We start from the raw sequence: 25,785 nt of genomic DNA, 5'->3' as shown, positions 1-25,785 counted from the left end.
TCTCATTTATTGCATGCAGGGTAGCCTAGTGGTTAGAGCGTTGGACTAGTAACCGCAAGGTTGTAAGTTCAAATCCCTGACGTGACAAGGTACAAATCTGTCGTTCTGCCCCTGAACAGGCATAACCCACTGTTCCTAGGCCGTCATTGAAAATAAGAATTTGTTCTTAACTGACTTGCCTAGTTAAATAAAGGTAAAATAATTTTTTACAATTATTCCTTTGGCCTGATTCAGACAAACACTTGTCATCTTTATTGAGTTGATAACATTTAATTCCAGACCAGTCATACATTAGGCACTTGGGTTCACATCTGTAACAATGAAGTAGGTTCCTTATTAAAAACAGCAGATGCATAAGATACTAGACCATGGCAGAGCAGCATGCTTGCCAAGACATGTAGAGGTATACTGAAGACAAGCTCATGACCTAACTAATGAATGAAAGATCAAAGCCTGTTTAACTAGCGGTAAGAGGTACAGTAGTAAACTATTCCCATCTTCCTATGTGAGAGGATAAGGTAAACATGTCAAACCCATGACCACTCTGGTTCACACTATCATTCTATACTGTAGGTCAATGTGAGAGTTGGAGGATGAAGTACTGTACAAAGGATTTCAAAACCATGGTGTATTCACTAGTTGGATGCCATTGCTAAATGTTTGCAATGGAAAACGTTTACTCTATGAACCAACCTGAATTTGTGCAATAGAAACGTGTTTTGTATTTGGTGTAAACCGTTTCCATTGCAAAACTTTTGCAATGAAATACGACTAATGAATACAACCCGGGGTTGTGTTCAGCATGTGCGAAACCAGAAATCTATTTGACACAGTACATTTGACCTGTTCAATAAGAAGGCAAATTTGTATCCCGTTTCAAACATTTACTGTGTTTATTCCTAATGAATGAACCCAGTCCACCACATTATCACCCAAAGCATTCTACAAACAACCTTCCACGGTGTTTTCACAGTTAATGTGTAAAGATGGAAAGACATGAACTCATCCGCCCCACCTTTCACCAGTTTCACTGTAAAGGTAAAAACACCCTGGTCCCCCACACACACACTCCCATTCACTAGGAGTATGAACAACACTTTGGTCACTTTAAGAGCATTTCTCCAAGAGTTTCAGTCGTCTAAGAAGTCATCGTCCAGATTGACGTCTGTGGTGTCGATGTCGTCGTCCAGATCAAACATGTCCAGGTCGTCAAGACCCTGCAGGAATAAGTAATGTATATGAGTGAGGAGTCAGTGGAAAACTGTAGGCGAGGGTGAACTACCTTGCTGGTACTTTGTTGTCCGTAACAGTTATATAGAGTACATCATTGTTCAATATCAATAAAAATCTAAACGTGATTTCCAATATAGATTAGCATTCTAAATACTGTGTACGTCATGACAGGATGTATAGACTGGTTAGGTTTACCTCATCATTCAGGTCCAGCAGGTCCATGGATGTTGTTGCTACTGCTACAGGGGCTGCCTCCTCCATACCTTTACCCTCTAAGAGGGCAGCTAGAGGGGCTTCCTCCATAACTTTACCCTCTAAGAGGGCAGCTAGAGGGGCTGCCTCCATAACTTTACCCTCTAAGAGGGCAGCTACAGGGTCTGCCTCCTTCATACCTTTACCCTCTAAGAGGGCAGCTAGAGGGGCTGCCTCCATAACTTTACCCTCTAAGAGGGCAGCTAGAGAGGCTGCAGGGGCTGCCTCCTTCACAGCTTTACCCTCTAAGAGGGCAGCTAGAGGGGCTGCAGGGGCTGCCTCCTCCACACCTTTACCCTCTAAGAGGGCAGCTAGAGGGGCTGCAGGGGCTAGCTCTGCGCCTGGTGGAACCACCTGGGTGAGTGCTGGTAGGGGCTCTACTGCTGGGGCTGCTGCAGCCTTGTCCTCTACAGTTGGTGTTGTAGCTGGATCTATGGCTGGAGCTAGGTCTATGAGTGGTGCTAGTTCTATGAGTGGAGCTGGGGCTAGGTCTATGAGTGGTGCTGGGGCTAGGTCTATGGCTGAGGCTAGGTCTCTGGTTGGGGCTAGGTCTCTGGCTGGGGCTAGGTCTATGAGTGGTGCTGGGGCTAGGTCTCTGGCTAGGTCTATGGCTGAGGCTAGGTCTATGGCTGGGGCTAGGTCTATGAATGGTGCTGGGGCTAAGTCTCTGGCTGGGGCTAGGTCTATGAGTGGTGCTGGGGCTAGGTCTATGGCTGGGGCTAGGTCTATGGCTGAGGCTAGGTCTCTGGCTGGGGCTAGGTCTATGAGTGGTGCTGGGGATAGGTCTATGGCTGAGGCTAGGTCTCTGGCTGGGACTAGGTCTATGGCTGGGACTAGGTCTCTGGCTGGGACTAGGTCTATGGCTGGGACTAGGTCTCTGGCTGGGACTAGGTCTATGGCTGGGACTAGGTCTCTGGCTGGGACTAGGTCTATGGCTGGGACTAGGTCTCTGGCTGGGACTAGGTCTATGGCTGGGGCTAGGTCTATGAGTGGTGCTGGGGCAGGTTCATTCTCTTCTACAATGACTGGGGCTTTTTCAGATGCTGCTATGGCTTCTGCTACTGCCTCAGTAATGGGTGCTTCTGCTGCCACTGCCACTTCAATGGTAACAGGTGCTTGTTCTGTAACCATGGGTTCTGTTGCTATGGCTTCTAGTACTGCTGCGGCAATGGGTGCTTCAGCTTCCACCACTGCTTCTATGGTAACAGGTTCTGGTTCTGTTGCTATAGGCACTGGCGCTTCCTCGGCAACTGGTGCTTCTGTTACAATGGGTTCTGTGACCGACTCTGTAACAGGTGCATCTGTTGCTATGGGCTTCATTGTTGCAGGTCCTTCCTCAACGGCCTCCTCTGGTGTTGCTCTGAACTCTTCCTCTGGGGTGGACTGTGCTACCTCTGGCACCAAGAGGGGTGCTTCTGTGTCATTTTCTATGGTGACAAGAGCCTCTATCTTAGTGAGGATATCTTCCACTGATGTTGCCTGCTTTGGCTTGGGAGCTTCCACTTCAACAACAATGGGTTCCTCCTCTGCCAACTCAATGGATTCTTCCACTGCAGCCATAGTTGGTTCCACTACTGTCACTGGGATAGATTCTTCTACTGCTGGGATAAACTCCACTACGGCAGCTGCAACAGGTTCTACCTCTTCCATGACAATGGACTCTTCCACTACTGGAGCTTCTGGGGCTGCAGCCTCCACCACTGCTGCCATTACAGGGGCTTCTACCACTGCTTCCAATACAGGGGGTTCATCCATGCTCCCAGCAACCTAGAACAGTGACAGTAAAGTACTTTAATTAAGATTGACAAGTTGACAAATCACACTGAATGGTTGTGTCTAAAATAGGGGTTATGTAAGTAGTACAACATATAACAGCTGTGGCCATGTCAATTATTCTAGTAGGTGTGAGATTTCAGAATTTACCTCTGGTTCAGCAGGCACTACTTTTGGCACATAGTCTGCAGATTCCCCCAGGACATTCCTATTCTCATTGGACTGAAAAGTAGAGAAGTAGAACAGTGAGTAGAGAGGTAGAACAGTGAGTAGAGAAGTAGAACAGTGAGTAGAGAAGTAGAACAGTAAGTAGAGAAGTAGAACAGTGAGTAGAGAGGTAGAACAGGGAGTAGAGAAGTAGAACAGCGAGTTGAGAGGTAGAACAGCGAGTAGAGAGGTAGAACAGCGAGTAGAGAGGTAGAACAGTGAGTAGAGAGATAGAACAGCAAGTAGAGAGGTAGAACAGTGAGTAGAGGTAGAACAGTGAGTAAAGAGGTAGAACAGTGAGTAGAGAGGTAGAACAGTGAGTAGAGAGGTATAACAGTGAGTAGAGGTATAACAGTGAGTAGGGAGGTAGAACAGTGAGTAGAGAGGTAGAACAGTGAGTAGGGAGGTAGAACAGTGAGTAGAGGTAGAACAGTGAGTAGAGAGGTAGAACAGTGAGTAGAGAGGCAGAACAGTGAGTAGAGAGGTAGAACAGTGAGTAGATAGGTAGAACAGTGAGTAGAGAGGTAGAACAGTGAGTAGAGAGGTAGAATAGTGAGTAGAGAGGTAGAACAGTGAGTAGAGAAGTAGAACAGCGAGTTGAGAGGTAGAACAGCGAGTAGAGAGGTAGAACAGTGAGTAGAGAGGTAGAACAGTGATTAGAGGTAGAACAGTGAGTAGAGAGGTAGAACAGTGAGTAGAGGTAGAACAGTGAGTATAGGTAGAACAGTGAGTAGAGTGGCAGAACAGTGAGTAGAGAGGTAGAACAGTGAGTAGAGAGGTAGAACAGTGAGTAGAGAGTAGAACAGTGAGTAGAGAAGTAGAACAGTGTGCAGAGAAGTAGAACAGTGAGTAGAGGTAGAACAGTGAGTAGAGAGGTAGAACAGTGAGTAGAGAGGTAGAACAGTGAGTAGAGAGGTAGAACAGTGATTAGAGGTAGAACAGTGAGTAGAGAGGTAGAACAGTGAGTAGAGGTAGAACAGTGAGTATAGGTAGAACAGTGAGTAGAGTGGCAGAACAGTGAGTAGAGAGGTAGAACAGTGAGTAGAGAGGTAGAACAGTGAGTAGAGAGTAGAACAGTGAGTAGAGAAGTAGAACAGTGTGCAGAGAAGTAGAACAGTGAGTAGAGGTAGAACAGTGAGTAGAGAGGTAGAACAGTGAGTAGAGAGGCAGAACAGTGTGTGGAGAGGCATTATTACGACAGTATTACTACAAGTACAGGTACAAGACTTATACTAAAATAACAAGCATTATTATACTATTATTTATTTGATCAGAAAACAAGGGCAGAGGTACAAGGGGTTTATGTTACCTGTAAAGTATTGCCTTTACACAAATCATTGACCTGTATTTTACTGCTGGTCGCATACATTGAGTGTCTTCATCAGTGCATCACATGTTTCTATTGTGCTTGGCTGGTATTGCACCACTAGGTGTTGCTAACACACTACAGTAACATAATTATACTGAACAAAAAATAAACACAACATGCAACAATTTCAAAGATTTTACTGAGTTACAGTTCATATAAGGAAATCAGTCAATTGAAATGAATTCATTAGGCCCTAATCTATGGATTTCACATGACTGGGAATACAGTTGGTCATAGATACCTTAAAAAAAAAAGTAGGGACATGGATCAGAAAACCAGTGAGAATCTGGTGTGACCACCATTTGCCTTATGCTTTGCAACACATCTACTTCACATAGAGTTGATCAGGCTGTTGATTGTGGCCTGTGGAATGTTGTCCCACTCCTCTTCAATGGCTATGTGAAGTTGCTGGATATTGGCGGGAACTGGAACACTCTGTCATACACGTCGATCCAGAGCATCCCACACATGCTCAATGGGTGACATGTCTCGTTAGTACTAGGACATTTTCAGCTTCCAGGAATTGTGTAGAGATCCTTACGACATGGTGCCGTGCATTATAATGCTGAAACATGAGGTGATGGTGGAAGATGAATGGCATGACAATGGGTCTCAGGATCTCGGCACAGTATCTCTGTGCATTCAAATTGCGATAAAATGCAATTGTGTTCGTTGTTCGTAGCTTATGTCCTGCCTATACCATAACCCCACCACCTCTGTTCACAATGTTGACATCAGCAAACTGCTCGCCCACACAACGCCATACATGTGGTCTGCAGTTGTTAGGCCGGTCAGACGTACTACCAAATTCTCTTTAATGGTGTTAAAGACGGCTTATGGTAGAGAAATGAGCAACAGCTCTGGTAGACATTCCTGCAGTCAGCATGCCAATTGCATGCTCCCTCAAAACTTGAGACATCTGTAGCATTGTGTTGTGTGACAAAACTGCACATTTTAGAGTGGCATTTTATTGTCCCCCAGCACAAGGTGCACCTGTGTAATGATCTTGCTGTTTAATGAGCTTCTTGATATGCCACACCTGTCAGGTGGATGGATTATCTTGGCAAAAGAGAAATGCTAACAGGGATGTAAACATATGTTTTTTTGTGCACATGTAACATTTCTGGGATCTTTTATTTCAGCTCATGAAACAGGGGACTTGTGTTTATATTTTTGTTCAGTGTAAGATGGAAAGAACATGTTCAATCAGGGTTGTGTTAAATAGGTATGAAACAGAAGAAAATGATCCAAAATGGCTGCAAAAGTTTTACCACAATGTTCCCAAGATGTGTGTGTATCTACTCACGGTGATGAGAGGGTACTCTGCGGCGGGCCTCAGCCTGACGTGCGTCTCCTTGAGATACTCTTCGGCCAGGAAGGCCTCCTGTAGGCCGGGGAACAGGTTGCTGTAGTCTGTAGGGTTGGCCAACGCATCAGCTGCCTTCTGGTTCACTTTCCCCAGGCTCTCCTTCCACAGATTCACCACTCTGGAGACACAGAGAGGTCAGTACATGTGTATACACACACACACACACACACAGCTGTGCACGTTAGCGTTTTTCTGTCATGAATCATGTGCTGGAGGTAGCTCTGCAGAGTGGTCACTAGCTGGCACAGCCACAAAGTCATAAATTCCGATTTTTACAATACTGCTAACCCGAATGCTTAACACTAACCTTAAATTAAGACCAAAAAGCTAGATTTTGTTTTCATGCATTTTTTTAATATAGCCAATTTAGCTAAGTTGTGTCTCCAGGGCAAGATTGAGATAATCAAGGTCAACCTGCCAGTGCTGTACCTAGACACATGGCTGGGCAGGTATGTTCTGGCCAGGAATGCAGCCTCTGGCAGCCGGTTGGTTTTAATGAGGAGCTCCAGACATTTGTCCAGTCTAGAAGGAAAAAACAGAAATATGGAAATACAATGACTAATGATGAAACCAAGGACATTGCCATTTCCAGATCATAAACATAAAGCCCACCAAGATCCAATAATGAATTATAAATGATGAAACAATAAGAACAATTTATTGACAGATGATGTACATATAAAAGTTAAACCTAAACACTCTGCTCACTCCTCCTCACCTCCCTCTGTACCATCCACCCCCCGCACCCTTCTCTCCCTAAACACACTTACTTCCCCTGGAGGAAATAGGTGAGGAAAGCCACGTTGGTCTTGCCATCTCTCTCTGCCCCCTCTGCCAGCTTGCCCACCATGGTGGTGTTGCCCGAGGCTGTGGCCAACAGCAGTAGCCCCCCATAGTCCTGGGCATGGTGCAGACACTCCTGGGCCAGGACAAACTGGCACTTAGTGGTGGCCAGCTCTGCCAACTGCTTCCACTTCTGCTCTGACTGCAGGGCACCGTGCCAGGGAGAGAGGATGTGGAGAGGGAGAGAAAGGGACGGGGGGAAGAGAGAGAGGGAACAGGTATGCCATGTTAGAAAGTCATTCATCACAAACACAAAATAGAAGCCCTATTCACTCTGCTTTTGATTGGTTAAAAATATGATAAGATATAACCTTTAGTATTTCACATGTCATCTTATACTGTAGGTCTCCAAATACTGTATGCCTGCAAATATCCAAATTTGGCCGTACATTTCTCAATACTTCCCTTGCATTCCAAGACTGCTATAATTCCCAGTTTGTCCCAAAAAATCCCAGTATTTCTCTTTACGTGTTGTCTCACCTCAGCCTCTACAGCCAGCTGGTAGGCGATCTTCAGTTCTCCTAGCTGCAGAGCCAACTCAAACCTGTGTTCTGAGTCTGTGGACACAGCCAGAGCCTGCTGCATGAAACCCTGCAGAGAGAGAGATAGAGAGAGGATAAAGGGTTACACACACACACACACACACACACAAAATATTCACACAGACACTAGAGGACACACACAGAAATGGTGTGCGTTAAGACACACACCAATGTAAAAATACACCCACCCTCCCAGTCTCACCTGTTTCTCTAAAAAGTGGGCGACCCTGGTCCTCATCTCTTTAGGGATGGTGGGTAGGACCCTGTCGGCCATCCCAAAGTCCCTCCTCATTACAGCTGTCTGGTACTCCAGTACCGACACCAGCAGAGAGTAAGTGACGATGTTCAGCTCCTTATCACCCAGATACAGACGGTCATCCTTAGGGATGTAGCCCAACAGGTACATAGTTCTATAGCAGACAGACAGGGAGTCAATACAACACCAGTATTTTAGACAGACAGGTACATAGTTCTATAGCAGACAGACAGGGAGTCAATACAACACCAATATTTTAGACAGACAGGTACATAGTTCTATAGCAGACAGACAGGGAGTCAATACAACACCAGTATTTTAGACAGACAGAACTATGTACCTATAGCAGACAGACAGGGAGTCAATACAACACCAATATTGTAGACAGACAGGTACATAGTTCTATAGCAGACAGACAGGGAGTCAATACAACACCAGTATTTTAGACAGACAGAACTATGTACCTATAGCAGACAGACAGGGAGTCAATACAACACCAATATTGTAGACAGACAGGTACATAGTTCTATAGCAGACAGACAGGGAGTCAATACAACACCAGTATTTTAGACAGACAGGTACATAGTTCTATAGCAGACAGACAGGGAGTCAATACAACACCAATATTTTAGACAGACAGGTACATAGTTCTATAGCAGACAGACAGGGAGTCAATACAACACCAGTATTTTAGACAGACAGAACTATGTAGCTATAGCAGACAGACAGGGAGTCAATACAACACCAATATTGTAGACAGACAGGTACAGTACATACAGTTGAAGTCGGAAGTTTACATACACTTAGGTTGGAGTCATTAAAACTTGTTTTTCAACCACTCCACAAATGTCTTGTAAACAAACTATAGTTTTGGCAAGTCGGTTAGGATATCTACTTCGTGCATGACACAATACATTTTTCCAACAATTGTTTACAGATTATTTCACTTATTCACTGTATCACAATTCCAGTGGGTCAGAAGTGTACATACACTAAGTTGACTATGCCTTTAAACAGCTTGGAAAATTCCAGAAAATGATGTTATGGCTTTAGAAGCTTCTGATAGGCTAATTGACATAATTTGAGTCAATTGGAGGTGTACCTGTGGATGTATTTCAAGGCCTACCTTCAAACTCAGTGCCTCTGATTGACATCATGGGAAAATCAAAAGAAATCAGCCAAGACCTCAGAAATAAAATTGTAGACCTCCACAAGTCTGATTCATCCTTGGGAGCAATTTCCAAACGCCTGAAGGTACCATGTTCATCTGTACAAACAATAATACGTAAGTATAAACACCATGGGACCACGCAGCCATCATACCGCTCAGGAAGGAGACTCGTTCTGTCTCTTAGAGATGAACGTACTTTGGTGTGAAAAGTGCAAATCAATCCCAGAACAACAGCAAAGGACCTTGTGAAGATGCTGGAGGAAACAGGTACTAAATATCTATATCCACAGTAAAACAAGTCCTATATCGACATAACCTGAAAGGCAGCTCAGTAAGGAAGAAGCCACTGCTCCAAAACCGCCATAAAAAAGCCAGACTACGGTTTGCAACTGGACATGGGGACAAATATCAAACTTTTTGGAGAAAGGTCCTCTGGTCTGATGAAACTGTTTGGCCATAATGATCATCGTTATGTTTGGAGGAAAAAGGGGGAGGCTTGCAAGCCGAAGAATACCATCCCAACCGTGAAGCACAGGGGTGGCAGCATCATGTTGTGGGGGTGCTTTGCTGCAGGAGGAACTGGTGCACTTCACAAAATAGATGGCATCATGAGGGTGGAAAATGATGTGGATTCCAGGGCATCTCAACATCTCAAGACATCAGTCAGGAAGTTAAAGCTTGGTTGCAAATGGGCCTCCAAATGAACAGTGGCCCCAAGCAGACTTCCAAAGTTGTGGCAAAATGGCTTAAGGACAACAAAGTCAAGTTATTTGTAGCGGGGTGCGTAATAGGCGGCAGAGAAGTTAGGCGCAGGAGAGCAGAAACTGGGTAATAACCGGTAAGATTTATTAAGCAAAACCAATGGTATCCAGAGCAACAAGATAAATAGGCACAAAAATAACACGTAGTGCGCTCAAGGGGAACGTGCACAAGCACTACAATAAACAATCCCACACAAAGACATGGGAGGAACAGAGGGTTAAATACACAACAAGTAAATGAGGGAGTAGAAACCAGGTGTGTGGAAAAACAAGACAAATGGAAAATGAAAATTGGCTCGACGATGGCTAGAAGACCGGCGGAGCCGACCGCCGAGCGCCGCCTGTACAAGGAGAGGACCCGACTCCGGCGGAAGTCATGACAGTACCCCCCCCCCCCCCCCCCTCCCCTTGACGCACGGCTCCAGCAGCGCTCGGGACGACTCCCCCAGCAGATCCTGGCAATACGACCGCAGAAACCTGCCTACATCCTGGTTCACTCTCTCCACCTGCCCATTACTTTCGTGATGAAACCCCGAGGTAAGGCTGATCGAGACCACCAGATGTTCCATGAACACCTTCCAGACCAAAGCCGCTGTGGAACGGTAAGGGGTGTAGCTTCCCTCTGGGCAGGTGCCTAGGAGCCTTACACTGAGCGCACACCGAGCAGGAGGAAACATAAACCCTCACGTCCTTGGCCAAGGTAGGCCACCAGTACTTCCCAACCAAACAGCGCACCGTCCGACCGATCCCAGGATGACCAGAGGAGGGTGACGTGTGGGCCCAATAGATCAACCGGTCACAGACAGCAGACAGAACGTACAGACACCCAGCGGTACACTGGAGTGGAGCGGGCTCTGCACGTAACACCTGCTCAATGTCCGCGTTCAGCTCCCACACTACCGGCACCACCAGGCAGGAGGCTGGGAGTATGGGAGTGGGATCCATGGGCCGCTCCTCTGTGTCATACAGTCGGGACAGTGCGTCTGCCTTCATGTTTTGGGAACCTGGTCTGTAGGAAAGGGAAAAAACAAAACGGGCGAAAAACATGGCCCACCTTGCCTGGCGAGGGTTCAGTCTCCTCGCTGCCCGGATGTACTCCAGATTGCGGTGGTCAGTCCAGATGAGAAAAGGGTGTTTAGCCCCCTCAAGCCAATGTCTCCACACCTACAGAGCCTTGACGACAGCAAACAGCTCCTAGTCCCCCACGTCATAGTTTCGCTCGGTGGCGTACCCGAGCGCTGAGAGAGCACGGCTCCTATCCCAGCCTCGGACGTGTCCACCTCCACTATGAACGCCAAAGAGGGATCCGGATGGGCCAGCACGGGGCCAAGGTAAACAGAGCCCTCAGGTGACCAAAAGCCATGTCTGCCTCAGCCGACCACTGCAAACGTACCGGGCCCCCCTTCAGCAGTGAGGTAATGGGAGCCGCTGCCTGACCAAAACCCCGGATAAACCTCCAGTAGTAATTGGCAAACCCTAGGAACAGCTGCACTTCCTTTACCGTGGTGGGAGTCGGCCAATTACGCACGGCAGAAATGCGGTCACTCTCCATCTCCACCCCCGAGGTGGAAATGCGGTACCCTAGGAAGATGATGGACTGCTGGAAGAACAGGCATTGATGTAAAGGTCATGCTCCAACAGTCGACCAAGCACCCTGCGCATCAGGGACACATGCTCGGCGAATGCAGCGGAGTATTTCAGAATGTCATCAATATACACCTACTCCCTGAAAATCTCGTCTACAAAGGCCTGGAAGACTGACGGATCATTCATCAACACGTACGGCATGACGAGGTACTCATAATGCCCTGAGGTCATACTGAACGCCGTCTTCCACTCGTCTCCCTCCCGGATACGCACCAGGTTGTAAGCACTCCTGAGATCTAGTTTGGTAAAGAAGCGCACCCCGTGCATTGACTCAATTGCCGTGGCGATAAGAGGTAGCGGGTAACTGTACCTCACCGTGATCTGGTTTAGGCCTCGGTAGTCAATACACGGGCGCAGACCTCTGTCGTGTCTTTACTATCATTAAACTGAAGACTTATAGTTTTTATCAAAGATTCTCTGTAATTAGTATTACGCAATCAAACTGATTAATCAGGTAACTGTAATTAACTAGGAAGTCGGGGCACCAAGGAAAATATTCAGATTACAAAGTTATAATTTCCTAATATAACCTTTCAGATATTTTCATATCTGATCAATAGTCTTCTGATTAATTAATTATTTACTTTACCTCACGTTAGTCTCATTCCAAACGTCGTAAATTGTTGGTTATCTGCACGAAACCAGTCTTCACTATGAGTCATCCATACATCAATTATCTTAAATAATTTATTTATTAACTAACTAAACAATCACAGAAGTGCACACACACACAAACAAAGTAAATATGGTTACAAGAAATGATAGGAGAATGTGCCCTAGTGTGCTAAACCGGCATGGCGGCTTGTTAGACAAAATGGGAGGTGGAGGTCACCTGAGAAGTCACTACAGAGTTGATAATAATAACAATTGAAATGCCTTTGCACATGAACTCATTTGGGAACAATTGCAATCAATATATATATTTATGCTCAGTGTGTCGTCTTGATCGCTGTTGAAAAGTTTGCTTCTTTTGTAGAATTGTCCATCTCTCTCTCTCTGTCTGTCCTGATAGTGATAGTTCAGAGCGACATTCATTCATGTTGTTTTAGAATGGATGTTTTGGCAATTGTCGTTCTTCGCGTTCAATGATACCGAATTCCTAGCTGCAGACTAGTAATCAAAATCAAAGACTTGTTCTTATTCTGTCGGTATCGATAGTCTAAGGGTTTAACCACGTGGTATGATTAAAAGATTCAGGTCTTTGGTCTGCAACCTTCGTCCTCTCGTAATAGAGAAAAACATGGTCTACTGAGAACTTCTCAAAGTTGGGGTTTTATTCAGAATTGCAGAAAAGGGGCTGTCCCAGGATGCCTGACCCTAACTGGGCTCATGGGCGGTCCTCTTATTTAGTTAAACTCAAAAGGGAATTGGAGAATTGGAGTGCAAAATCACATTCCACAGTTTTACAAACAGTATCATACTCACTCATTCATCTTATACAACAATTAGATGTAAACCTCATATCTGAGGCTATTATATAAACAGCGTTATGGTAATGTGGCCGCACCGTCTCCCATGAGCCTTACCAAAATGTAACAAACGGACCAGTTCGTAGCTGGATTCTTCACCGATCTTTTAATACTTCTCCAGAACATAAATGTTGTTCGGACCTCAAGTTCTGTGAGGTGGAAGAAATTCCTTTGTTCTCTATGAAAATTCACTCTGTCGTTATACTGTGTGGCCATGAGGCAGGGTCTTCCCTAGGAATTTACGACCTCTCTGACCACAGCAGCCTAGTTGAAGGGGGAAGGGAGAGGCAGGGAGAGGGGGATGGGTCTTGCTGTACCCAAAGAGGGGAACGACATGACACCTCCCTCCTTCTTCTTCACAAAAAAGAAACTCGAGGAGGCGGGTGATGTGGAGGACCCAATGCACCCCTGACGCAGGGATTCGGAGACATATGTTTCCATAGCTGTCGTCTCCACCTGTGACAGAGGATACACGTGACTCCTGGGAAGTGCTGCGTCTAGCAGGAGATTTATCGCACAATCACCCCGTCGATGGGGTGGTAATTGAGTCGCCTTCTTTTTGGAGAAGGCGGGAGCCAAATCGGCATATTCAGGGGGAATGGCAACGGTGGAAACCTGGTCTGGATTTTCCACCGTAGTAGCTCCAACGGAAACCCCTAAACACCTCCCGAGCACTCTCGCGTCCACCCCGTGAGAGCCCTCCGTTGCCAAGAAACAGTGGGATCATGACAAGCTAACCTGGGTAGGCCTAGCACCACGTGAAACGCAGGAGACTCAATGAGGAAGAGACTGATTCTCTCCTTGTGACACCCCTGCGTCACCATGCCCAGAGGAGCGGTGGCCTCCCTAATCAACCCAGACCCTAATGGTCGACTGTCTAAGGCATGACCGGGGAAGGGCACAGCCACGGGAACAATAGAGATCCCTAAACTAAGGGCGAATGATCTGTCTATATAATTCCCAGCTGCGCCTGAAATCGACGAGCGCCTTATGCTGGGAATGCGGGGGAAAACTCAGGAAAAGTAACATACAAAAACATGTGTGCAACAGAGGGCTCTGGGTGAGCCTGGTGCTGGCTCATCTGGGATGACGCTAGAGTGCCCTGCCTGCTGCCTCGATTCCCAGAGGAACCAACCTGGCACCGACTGCAGTGTGACCTCTGTGGCCACAGATGGTGCACGAGCCGGAACCTCCTCCAGTCTCCCTACGCACTGGAGCGGTGGTGCTGGGGGATGGAACCGACAGAACCCGATCTGGACGTCCGCGGGTAGCCAGCAGGTTATCCAGCCGAATGGACAGGTCCACCAGCTGGTCGAAGGTGAGGGTGGTGTCCCTGCAGGCCAACTCCCGACGGACGTCCTCGCGCAAACTGTGCCGAGCACCGCCCGAACAAGGAGAGGACCCGACTTCGGCGGAAGTCGTGACATTATTGGAGTGACCATCACAAAGCACTGACCTCCTATAGAAAATGTGTGGGCAGAACTGAAAAAGCGTGTGCGAGCAAGGAGGCCTACAAACCTGACTCAGCTACACCATCTCTGTCAGGAGGAATGGGCCAAAATTCACCCAACTTATTGTGGGAAGCTTGTGGAAGGCTACCTGAAACGTTTGATCAAAGTTAAACAATTTATAGGCAATGCTACCAAATACTAATTCAGTGTAAAATTCTGACCCACTGGGAATGTGATGAAAGAAATAAAAGCTGAAATAAATAACTCTCTACTATTATTCTGACATTTCACATTCTTAAAATAAAGTAGTGATCCTAACTTACCTAAGACAGGCAATTTTTACTAGGATTAAATGTCAGGAATTGTGAAAATCTGAGTTTAAATGTATTTGGCTAAGGTGTGTGTAAACTTCTGACTTCAACTGTAGTTCTATAGCAGACAGACAGGGGAGTCAAAACAACACCAGTATTAAGGTGAGCACATAGCTTGAATGAAAGGAAACATGACATGCAATGACTTAAGGAAACGACATTCTGACATAACATTTTGTAAGGCATGAATCCTTTATGTTTTAGGCCCTAGGGAACTGTAAGAGTTGAGCGAGATTTGAAATATTGAAACACATGCATAACAGGTCATTTGAGGTCAACAGGTCAATGGTTTGTAGCAGTCTCAGCAGGTAGGTATAGTCTTACCTGTCCAGGTGGGCGACGGTGACAATCTCTCCTCCTACGTAGTAATTGAGTCTGTTGACTGAGCTGGTGTAGATGAAACAGTCTCCCACCCACAGACCAGTCTTCACCACCTCCTGAATCTCACCCAACACCTAGAGAAATGGGGGTGAGGGGGGAGAGAGAGACCAAGAGTGGGAGAGCTATAGGTATGGAAAAAAATGTTAGAGTAGAAATACAAAATAAATTGTCCTGTCCAGAATCTAATCTCTAGATGTTGCGTAGTCTCACCTCAAAGGCATCCTCTATCCCATCCTCGGTGACTCCCTCCTTGGTCTCCTGTGCTGTTGCCACTTTCTCAGCCAGGTAGCGCAGCACAAAGAAAGACTCCTCCGTGGCAATACACACCAGCTCCCCAGACTCTGACCAGAAGACCTGAGGAAAGAATAGGTGGTTACAGGAGGGTTGTGTCACTGTGGAGAGGAGGTCAGAGGAGGGTTGGATCGCTGTGGAGTGGAGGTCAGAGGAGGGTTGGGTCGCTGTGGAGAGGATGTCAGAGGAGGGCTGGGTCGCTGTGGAGAGGATGTCAGAGGAGGGTTGGGTCGCTGTGGAGAGGGGGTTAGAGAAGGGTTGGGTCGCTGTGGAGAGGAGGGTTGGGTTGTTGTGGAGAGGAGGTTAGAGAAGGGTTGGGTCGCTGTGTAGAGGAGGATAGAGGAGGGTTGGGTTGCTGTGGGGAGGAGGTTAGAAGAGGGTTTGGTAGCTGTGAAGAGGGGGTTGGATCGCTGTGGGGAGGAGGTTAGACTCGCAGTGAGGAGGAAGTTAGAGGACGGTTGGATCACTGTGGGGAGGAATTTAGAGGAGGGTTGGATCGCTGGGGGAAGGAATTTAGAGGAGGGTTGGATCGCTGTGGGGAGGAGGTCAGAGGAGGGTTGAGTCGCTGTGGAGAGGAGGTCAGAGGAGGGTTGGGTCGCTGTGGAAAGGGGGTTAGAGAAGGGTTGGGTTGCAGTGGGGATGGGGTTAGAGAAGGGTTGTGTCGCTGTGGAGAGGAGGTCAGAAGAGGGTTGGGTCGCTGTGGAGAGGAGGTCAGAGGAGGGTTGTGTCGCTGTGGAGAGGAGGTCCGAAGAGGGTTGGGTCGCTGTGGAGAGGAGGTCAGAGGAGGGTTGGATTGCTGTGGAGAGGAGGACAGAGGAGGGTTGGGTCGCTGTGGAGAGGAGGTCAGAGGTGGGTTTGGTCACTGTGGAGAGGAGGGTTGGGTTGCTGTGGAGAGGAGGTTAGAGGAGGATTGGGTCGCTGTGGAGAGGAGGTTAGAGGAGGGTTTGGTCACTGTGGAGAGGAGGGTTAGAGAAGGGTTGGGTGGCAGTGGAGAGGGGGTTAGAGAAGGGTTGGGTTGCAGTGGAGAGGGGGGTAGAGAAGGGTTGAGTCGCTTTGGATAGGAGGTTAGAGGAGGGTTGGGTTGCAGTGGAGAGGGGGTTAGAGAAGGGTTGGGTCGCAGTGGATAGGAGGTTAGAGGAGGGTTTGGTTGCAGTGGAGAGGGGGTTAGAGAAGGGTTGGGTTGCAGTGGAGAGGGGGGTAGAGAAGGGTTGAGTCGCTGTGGATAGGAGGTTAGAGGAGGGTTGGGTTGCAGTGGAGAGGGGGTTAGAGAAGGGTTGGGTCGCAGTGGAGAGGGGGTTAGAAAAGGGTTGGGTTGCAGTGGAGAGGGGGGTAGAGAAGGGTTGAGTCGCTGTGGATAGGAGGTTAGAGGAGGGTTTGGTCACTGTGGAGAGGGGGTTAGAAAAGGGTTGGGTTGCAGTGGAGAGGGGGGTAGAGAAGGGTTGGGTCGCTGTGGAGAGGAGGTTAGAGGAGGGTTGGGTTGCAGTGGAGAGGAGGTTAGAGGAGGGTTTGGTCACTGTGGAGAGGGGGTTAGAGAAGAGTTGGGTCGCTGTGGAGAGGAGGTTAGAGGAGGGTTTGGTCACTGTGGGTGGCTTCTCACCCTCTTGACCTGAGCTAGGCGCTGCCTGGACCTGCTATAATCTGTAAATGGTCACGTGTCTGAAAGTTGATATAGATCAACTGTGGATTAATAACAGTTTAAATACTGTGGCCGACTCACGTGTTTAGGCTGGATCTCAATGCGGCGGACCAGCTCTGTGTTCTCCCAATCGTAGAAGGCTAGACCACTCACTGATCTCACGCCCAGCAAGAACCCACCATGGATACCTGCAGGGGATGATACACACATATCGTTAGGTATAACACATCAGTATATCATCTGCATGCAGACACACACACAGGGAGTCAGCTCATACTGGATCAAATATGATATGTTTGTCTTACCTTCTGCCCCAAAGTCTGGTTTAAAATACTTATTTTCCTTGAAGTTCTTGAAGATTTTGACCATGCTGGTGCTCTCCCGAGTAGCATACCTGCCATAGAAACAACAGTGGTTAAGTCAGCCTGACCATACTAGACCGTGGATGGTCCATAGATGACTGTGTATGAGTGGTCAGTGTGCGGTTGACTTGATTTACTCTGAGGAGTCGTGGCCCCAGACAAACTCCTGTGCTGAACCGAAGCTCTTGTTCCTCAGGGCCATTGCAGTGTAGATGATGTACTCTCCATCCCCACACACCACCACAAACCTGTAACACACATACACACACAGAAACACGACATTAGTTAGTGTGTGATCACACACCAGTGCTGAGGGGAGGACGACTCATAGTAACGGATGAAATGGAGTCAATGGAATGATATCAACCACATATAAACCACGTTTGATACCATTCCATTTACTCCCTTCAAGACATTATTATGAGCCATCCTCCCATCAGCAGCCTCCACTGACAAACACACACACACACACACACACACATATTTACTGTCCATTTATGGTCCTGTAAAGCTCAGTTGGTAGACCATGGTCCTTGCAATACTAAGATTGTGGGTTCGATTCCCGGGGCGCAACAGTACATACAAATGCATGCTCGCATGACTGTAAGTCACTTTGGATAAAAGCATCTGCTAAATAGCATATATACAGTACCAGTCAAAAGGCTGGACACACCAACTCATTCCAGGGTTTTTCTTTATTTTTACTATTTTCTACATTGTAGAATAATAGTGAAGACATCAAAACTCTGAAATAACACATACGGAATCAAGTAGTAACCAAAAAAGTGTTAAACAAATCTAAATATATTTTATATTTGAGATTCTTCAAAGTAGCTACCCTTTGCCTTGATGACAGCTCTGCACACTCTTGGCATTCTCTCAACCAGCTTCATGAGGTAGTCACCTGGAATGCATTTCAATTAACAGGTGTGCCTTGTTAAAGGTTTGTGGAATTTGTGTTGTGAGAAGGTACAGTAGGGGTGGTATACAGAAGATAGCCCTATTTGGTAAAAGACCAAGTCCATCCAGCCGTGTATCACATTGGGAGTCCCATAGGGCAACGCACAATTGGCCCAGTGTCGTCTGGGTTTGGCTGGGGTAGGCCGTCATTGTAAATAAGAATCGGTTCTTAACAGACTTGACTAATTAAATAAAGGTTACATATTATGGCAAGAACAGCTCAAATAAGCAAAGAGAAACTACAGTCCATCATTACTTTAAGACATGAAGGTCAGTCAATGCGGAAAATGTAAAGAACTTTGAAAGTTTCTTCAAATGCAGCCGCAAAAACCTTCAAGCACTATGATGAAACTGGCTCTCATGAGGACGGCCACCAGAAAGGAAGACCCATAGTTACCTCTGCTGCAGAGGATAATTTCATTAGAGTTACCAGTCTCAGAAATTGCAGCCTAAATAAATGCACATCTCATCCTCAACTGTTCAGAGGAGACTGTGGCCTTCATGGTTGAATTGCTGCAAAGAAACCATTATTGCTGCAAAGAAACCATTACTAAAGGACACCAATAAGAAGAGACTTGCTTGGGCCAAGAAACACGAGCAATGGACATTAGACCGGTGGAAATATGTCCAAATTTGAGATTTTTGGTTCTAACCGCCGTGTCTTTGTGAGACGCAGAGTTGGTGAACGGATGATCTCTGCATGTGTGGTTCCCACTGTAAAGCATGGAGGAGGTGGTATGGTGGTGCTTCGCTTGTGACACTGTGTGATTTATTTTGAATTCAAGGCACACTTAACCAGCATGGCTACCACAGCATTCTGCAGCGATACGCCATCCCATCTGATTTGCGCTTAGTGGGACTATTATTTGTTTTCCACAGGACAATGACCCAACACACCTCCAGACTGTGTAAGGGCTATTTGACCAAGAAGGAGAGTGATGGAGTGCTGTATCAGATGACCTGGCCTCTACCACCCGACCTCAACCCAATTGAGATGGTGCCAACAAGTGCTCAGCATATGTGGGAACTCCTTCGAGATTGTTGGAAAAGCATTCCAGGTAAAGCTGGGTGAGAGACTGCCAAGAGTGTGCAATGCTATCATCAAGGCAAAGGTTGGCTAATTTGAATAATCTCAAATATAAAATATATTTGGATTTGTTTAGCACTTTTTTGCTTACTACATGATTCCATGTATTATTTCATAGTTTTGATGTCTACAATGTAGAAAATAGTAAAAAAAAATAAAGAAAAACCCTGGAATGAGTTGGTGTGTCCAAACTTTTGACTGGTACTGTACATATTTTTTTTTACATTTGATGAGCAACTAGTACACACATGCACACAAACACGGTAACACAAGCACACCCTGACCTGCCGTTGGGGTTGTGCTGGATGGTCTGGGGATAGATTTCACAGCTGCCCATGTCTTTGACGGCCAGGGACAGCCTCTCTCCGTCCTGTATCTCAGCCTCTCCCATGGCCTTCAGGTTGGCCTGCTGCACCTCAGAGTGCTTGGCCCACATGATCTTACCGTTAGAGTCCATAGACATGGCTGGTTCCTCGCGACCCAACTGAGGGAGGGAGGGGGGGGATGAGGAGAGAGAGGGAGAAGAGGTGGGAGAGAGTGAAGAAGATGAGACAGAGGAAGAGAAGGATTGATGTTCAAATCATAATATTCAGCTGAACATACAACTTGGACAACTTGGACATACTGTACATGGGTGACATGGGTGATATGTCAGCCTACAGAATCAAACTGTCCCTGTATGAAAACAATACAAGCATTCTATATGATTACCAACGATACTAATAATCAGATCACTGACCCCACATCATTCTTGATGTGTAGTTTAGAGTTTCCTTAAGTTGGTACCTTGATGATGATGCTGCCTTCATCATATCCCAGCGCCACACTGTTGGCGCCTCGTTGGCCACACACACACCACACACGTTCCATCCCATAGTTCAGTGTGTTTTCCAGGCGGTACGTGCTGGAATGCCAGACTCTCACTGTGCCTGTATGTCCATAAGAAGATGGAAGAAGGGTGGAGAGAAAGAGATTTACATGTGAGAGGATGGTCAAACATAGATAACGGATCCAGGGAAGACTAGAACTAGTCAACATGACAAGAAAGCACCATGTTATTACCACGGTACAATGTTACAACTTTAACATGTTATTACTATGTTATAACATAGGTAAACACCTTGTTATTCCATTCTAAAGGGATAAGGTAAACACTACACTACCCACCGTCCTCGGAGCCTGTGAGAATGATTGGCAGCTCAGGGTGAAAGCTGACACAGGACACATTCTGGGTATGGCCCTCTAGAGTCTGCACACATGTCTTATTCTGGAGGTAGAGGAGAGGACTAGAGTAGAATCAGTCAACTCAATATATATCATCAATAGGACAGACGCGTAACACTTCAAGTGTGTGTATTTTCTCATCTGAAAAGTGTGTATGCTGTGCATATTCATATGTGTTTCATTCTTCGTTTGAGAGTGTGTGAAAAACTGTGTGTACGTGTGCATATAAACTGTGTGTACATGTGTATATAAACTGTGTGTACATGTGTACAGTCGTGGCCAAAAGTTTTGAGAATGACACAAATATTCATTTCCACAAAGTTTGCTGCTTCAGTGTCTTTAGATATTTTTGTCAGATGTTACTATGGAATACTGAAGTATAATTACAATTTCATAAGTGTCAAAGGCTTTTATTGACAATTACATGAAGTTGATGCAAAGAGTCAATATTTGCAGTGTTGACCCTTCTTGTTCAAGACCTCTGCAATCCGCCCTGGCATGCTGTCAATTAACTTCTGGGCCACATCCTGACTGATGGCAGCCCATTCTTGCATAATCAATGCTTGGAGTTTGTCAGAATTTGTGGGGTTTTGTTTGTCCACCCGCCTCTTGAGGATTGACCACAATAATCTCAATGGGATTAAGGTCTGGGTGGTTTCCTGGCCATGGACCCAAAATATTGATGTTTTGTTCCCCGAGCCACTTAGTTATCACTTTTGCCTTATGGCAAGCTCCATCATGCTGGAAAAGGCATTGTTCATCACCAAACTGTTCCTGGATGGTTGGGAGAAGTTGCTCTCGGAGGATGTGTTGGTACCATTCTTTATTCATGGCTGTGTTCTTAGGCAAAATTGTGAGTGAGCCCACTCCCTTGTCTGAGAAGCAACCACACACATGAATGGTCTCAGGATGCTTTACTGTTGGCATGACACAGGACTGATGATAGCGCTCACCTTGTCTTCTGCGGACAAGCTTTTTTCCGCGTGCCCCAAACAATCGGCAATATCCTTGCCTGTGAAGCCCTTTTTGTGCAAAGCAATGATGACAGCACATGTTTCCTTGCAGGTAACCATGATTGACAGAGGAAGAACAATGATTCCAAGCACCACCCTCCTTTTGAGGCTTCCAGTCTGTTATTCGAGCTCAATCAGCATGACAGAGTGATCTCCAGCCTTGTCCTCGTCAACACTCACACCTGTGTTAACGAGAGAATCACTGACATGATGTCAGCTGGTCCTTTTGTGGCAGGGCTGAAATGCAGTGGAAATGTTTTTGGGGGGGATTCAGTTCATTTGCATGGCAAAGAGGGACTTTGTGATTAATTGCAATTCATCTGATCACTCTTCATAACATTCTGGAGTATATGCAAATTGCCATCATACAAACTGAGGCAGCAGACTTCGGGAAAATTCATATTTGTGTCATTCTCAAAACTTTATTTATATTTTTACATTTTACCCCCTTTTCTCCCCAATTTTGTGGTATCCAATTGTTTTGTTTTGTTTTGTACTATCTTGTCTCATCGCTACAACTCCCGTACGGGCTCGGGAGAGACGAAGGTCGAAAGCCATGCGTCCTTAACACAGCGCGCATCCAATGTGTCGAAGGAAACACAGTGCACCTGGTGACCTGGTTAGATTGTACCGTGCCCGGCCTGCCACAGGAGTCGCTAGTGCGGGATGAGACAAGGATATCCAAGCCAAGCCCTCCCTAACCCAGGGAGGCCAATTGTGCGTCGCCCCATGGACCTCTCGGTCACGGCTGGCTGCAACAGAGCCTGGGCTCGAACCCAGAGTCTCTGGTGGCACAGCTAGCACTGCGATGCAGTGCCCTAGATCACTGCGCCACCCAGGAGGCCCATTATCAAAACTTTGGCCACGACTGTACATAAACTGTGTTTCCATGTTTATTTCCATGTGTACCTGGTAGTCCCAGATCTTGACCAGGCGGTCGTCAGCTCCTGATATAAGATAGGGCTTGTCCCCTCCGCTGTAGTAGTCGATACAGTTGACTCCTTTCTCATGGCCCTCCAGAGTGAAGTTAGGGGAGGAAGATCCCAGCTGCCACACCTGCAACAGCCAAGGACCAAAGAATACTCCAGTGTATTACTGAAATGTAGTGGTAATGATTTACAACAATTGTATAGAATTCATGAAACATTACACATCTATAAGCACTTCAACATGACAATAATCCAACCAACAACTGTAGTGGTACAAACACAAAGATTAGTGTGTGTACTGTATGTACCTTAATGGTCCTGTCCAGGGAGGCGCTGGCGAACTGGTTGTTGTCTTTAGGGTTGATGACGATCTGCATGACATAGTGGGTGTGGCCCTCAAACACCTGACCACACACCCACTTCCTGTCCCAGTCCCAAAGCTTGATCAGCATGTCATCTGGACACACAAACAAACATGCACACACACACGATCATGTTCACAATATTCAATGGTTGATGTTTGTAATTTATGTATATATAAAGAGAGAAAGAGAGAAAGAGAGAGAGAGTGAGAAAAAGAAAGAGACAAACACAACATACCACTGCTGGTAAGGATGTAAGGTTGTGTTGGGTGGACTGCGATGCAGCGGATGTAGTCAGAGTGGGCCTCAAACATGTGAGCTCTCTCCAGAGTGTTGTAGTTAAACACACGGATCTGCATGTCATCCTGGGGAGGAACAGAGAAGAGCAAGAGAGAGGGGGAGAAGGTGAAGGGAGAGAGGGTGGAGAAGGTTAAAATGGAGAGAGATATGGGAAATCTCTGAACTCTGAATAGGACAGATAGATGCATTATAAGCAGTTATAAGGGTGTTATAACACTTACTGCTCCAGCAATGACCCAGTGCTTCCTCGCCACAAACTTAGCCACTCTCACAGGCAGGTCACACACCTCGAATGTCTTCACCAGGGTCTACACAGATTCAAAAGAAGCACCAGCATCATGGTTATCATCATCATAGAGAAACAATCCATTCATATATCACTCAAGAACATAGTGTGCAGCAAGGTCTACAATGAATGAATGAATGAGAACTGAATCCTAAATGAGAATGAATGTTGTTTACCTGTGTCTCGTGGTTCCAGACACAGACACTGCCATTGTACAGGCTGGCAACCATCCATGGTTCAGTTGGGTGCAGGTCCACACTCTTCACACGGTCCGACCGAGCGGTCAGCTTCCGCTTGATGTCCAACCGGAGAGGCTGAGAGGGACAGAGGGAGAGAGAGAGAGAACCCAATATATTAAGTCATATTTTACCTCTGACTCCTAACTTATACTAGACCAATACTAGACACAGTATCTTATTTTGATACTAACCAGATTACTCTTCACTCCTATGTATATGCAGATCAGTTGAAAGGAAACAATAAATAAAACATCTGCTTTGACAGAGATCAGATCTGAGTATGTTTTTATAGAGACAGGTCGGATACACTTCCCCCCTTTTTTTTATAACATGTTTTCAAATTAGTCTGATTACGCTTATCAATAAAACTATAAGTGTATCCAAACCATAACAGCTATACACTTGTCGGCCTACAGTAGATACAAAGTTTCATCAAGTCAACTGTACAGCTTGTGGGGAGGGTTAATATGGGGGCGTGTCTGTGGCATGTGTCTCATTCCACCACATTTGAGGTGCATGAATGATTCTCTCTGGTCTGGAAATTCCCAGGCATTAGCCATTTGCGATAAGGTAGTTTAGGAAAAAAAATCGTTATATAAAGTTGCATATTGAAGGACTAGCATATTTAGTAACTGACCAATCGATCAGAGACTTCATGTCTCTTTTGAATACCATATTGTAACATTATTGCCATTTCTAGAGTTTCTGCAATATCTTCATTCACAACTAGCCAGGCATAGGTTAATTCATTGGATGTGGTCTAAATTAGTTTTCAATCAGGTAGCAATCGTAAAAAAGCTATTCATATATTTTTTTAAATGCCTAAAACGACTGGCCTGAGCGGCAGCGGATCTTTATCAATACTTTCACTCTAAATCTATGTTCCACTTCATTCAAAATCGATGTTTTCATTTCCTTACCATGTTTCTACGTCTGCGTGTAGTGTTTGACCAAAGTGCCCGACCACCCTGAGAAATTAGTCGGGCGGGTAGACTAGTTTAGAGCGGAGAGTCTTCTTGGCGACGTGGAGTCTATGACGCTTCCTGGCTGTACTTCGCAAGATCCGGTGGAGCACCAGTACAGTCTGTACCTAACATGATCAGACTATGCGGTGTGTATGTAGGTTACAGAGAAATGTATGGACGTTCGATTACAGGCAAAATCAGGTAATTGTATGTAGCCTGCCCACTCTCCCCTCCAAAAAAAGATATACATAAATAAAAACGAATAAATGAATGAATTATAAAGATAATCATTAATTTGAACATCTTAAACATTGCCTAATTTCCTATTTGTTCAAATTATCTCCCTATTTCTAATGTGTATAAATATGCTAACTTGGTGAGTGAATAGTCTTTCAGATGTTTATCAGGCTAAAGCTACAGTATCTAGGCTTACCCAATATAGTCCATGCAGAGTTCAAATCAAATAAAACTGTATTTGTCACATGCGCTGAATACAACAAGTGTAGACTTGACTGTGAAATGCTTACTTACAAGCACTTAACCAACAGTGCAGTTCAAGAAAAGTTAGGAAAATATTGACCAAGTAGACTATGATAAAAAGTAACACAATAAGAATAACATTAACGAGGCTGTATACAGGGGGCACCGGTACCGAGTCAGTGTGCAGGGGTACAGGCTAGTTGAGGTAATTTGTACATGTAGGTGGGGGTGAAGTGACTATGCATAGATAATAAACAGTGAGTAGCAGCAGTGTACAAAAGGGGAGGGGGGTCAATGTAAATTTTTTGGTGGCAATATTATTAATTGTTCAGCAGTCTTATGGCTTGGGGGTAGAAGCTGTTGAGGAGCCTTTTGGTCCTAGACTTGGCGCTCCCGTACGGCTTGCTGTGTGGTAGCAGAGAAAACAGTCTATAACTTGGGTGACTGGAGTCTGACAATTTATGGGCTTTCCTCTGACACCGCCTATTATATGCAGTTGAAGTCGGAAGTTTACATACACTTAGGTTGGAGTCATTAAAACTTGTTTTTCATCTAT

At 46.0% G+C, this 25,785-nt stretch overlaps 1 protein-coding gene across 2 annotated transcripts; it reads right to left on the bottom strand.

Moving 5' to 3' along the window:
* Window positions 1–225: 225 nt before the first annotated feature.
* Window positions 226–24,851, bottom strand: LOC110507193 (coatomer subunit beta'). 2 transcript variants are annotated; one of them, XM_036965092.1, is made up of 23 exons: window positions 24,705–24,851; window positions 23,722–23,859; window positions 23,481–23,567; window positions 23,198–23,324; window positions 22,906–23,054; window positions 22,578–22,724; window positions 20,599–20,698; window positions 20,218–20,360; window positions 19,716–19,915; window positions 17,522–17,632; window positions 17,328–17,416; window positions 17,104–17,210; window positions 15,306–15,449; window positions 15,039–15,169; window positions 7,791–7,998; window positions 7,527–7,637; window positions 6,974–7,188; window positions 6,633–6,725; window positions 6,141–6,321; window positions 3,409–3,480; window positions 1,626–3,252; window positions 1,429–1,496; window positions 226–1,217 (listed from the first exon to the last, which is right to left on the bottom strand). In XM_036965092.1, exons 1-23 carry the CDS (start codon window positions 24,705–24,707, stop codon window positions 1,131–1,133), a joined length of 4,338 nt encoding a protein of 1,445 aa, XP_036820987.1. In that variant the 5' UTR covers window positions 24,708–24,851; the 3' UTR covers window positions 226–1,130. The 2 variants fall into 2 exon arrangements, with proteins under 2 accessions (XP_036820987.1, XP_036820986.1); XM_036965091.1 differs by having other exon boundaries at window positions 1,429–3,252.
* Window positions 24,852–25,785: the final 934 nt, after the last annotated feature.

Source organism: Oncorhynchus mykiss, chromosome 27, assembly GCF_013265735.2.
Source record: "Oncorhynchus mykiss isolate Arlee chromosome 27, USDA_OmykA_1.1, whole genome shotgun sequence".
Classification (NCBI taxonomy): domain Eukaryota; kingdom Metazoa; phylum Chordata; class Actinopteri; order Salmoniformes; family Salmonidae; genus Oncorhynchus; species Oncorhynchus mykiss.
This window is presented reverse-complemented; position numbering and strand designations above follow the sequence as displayed.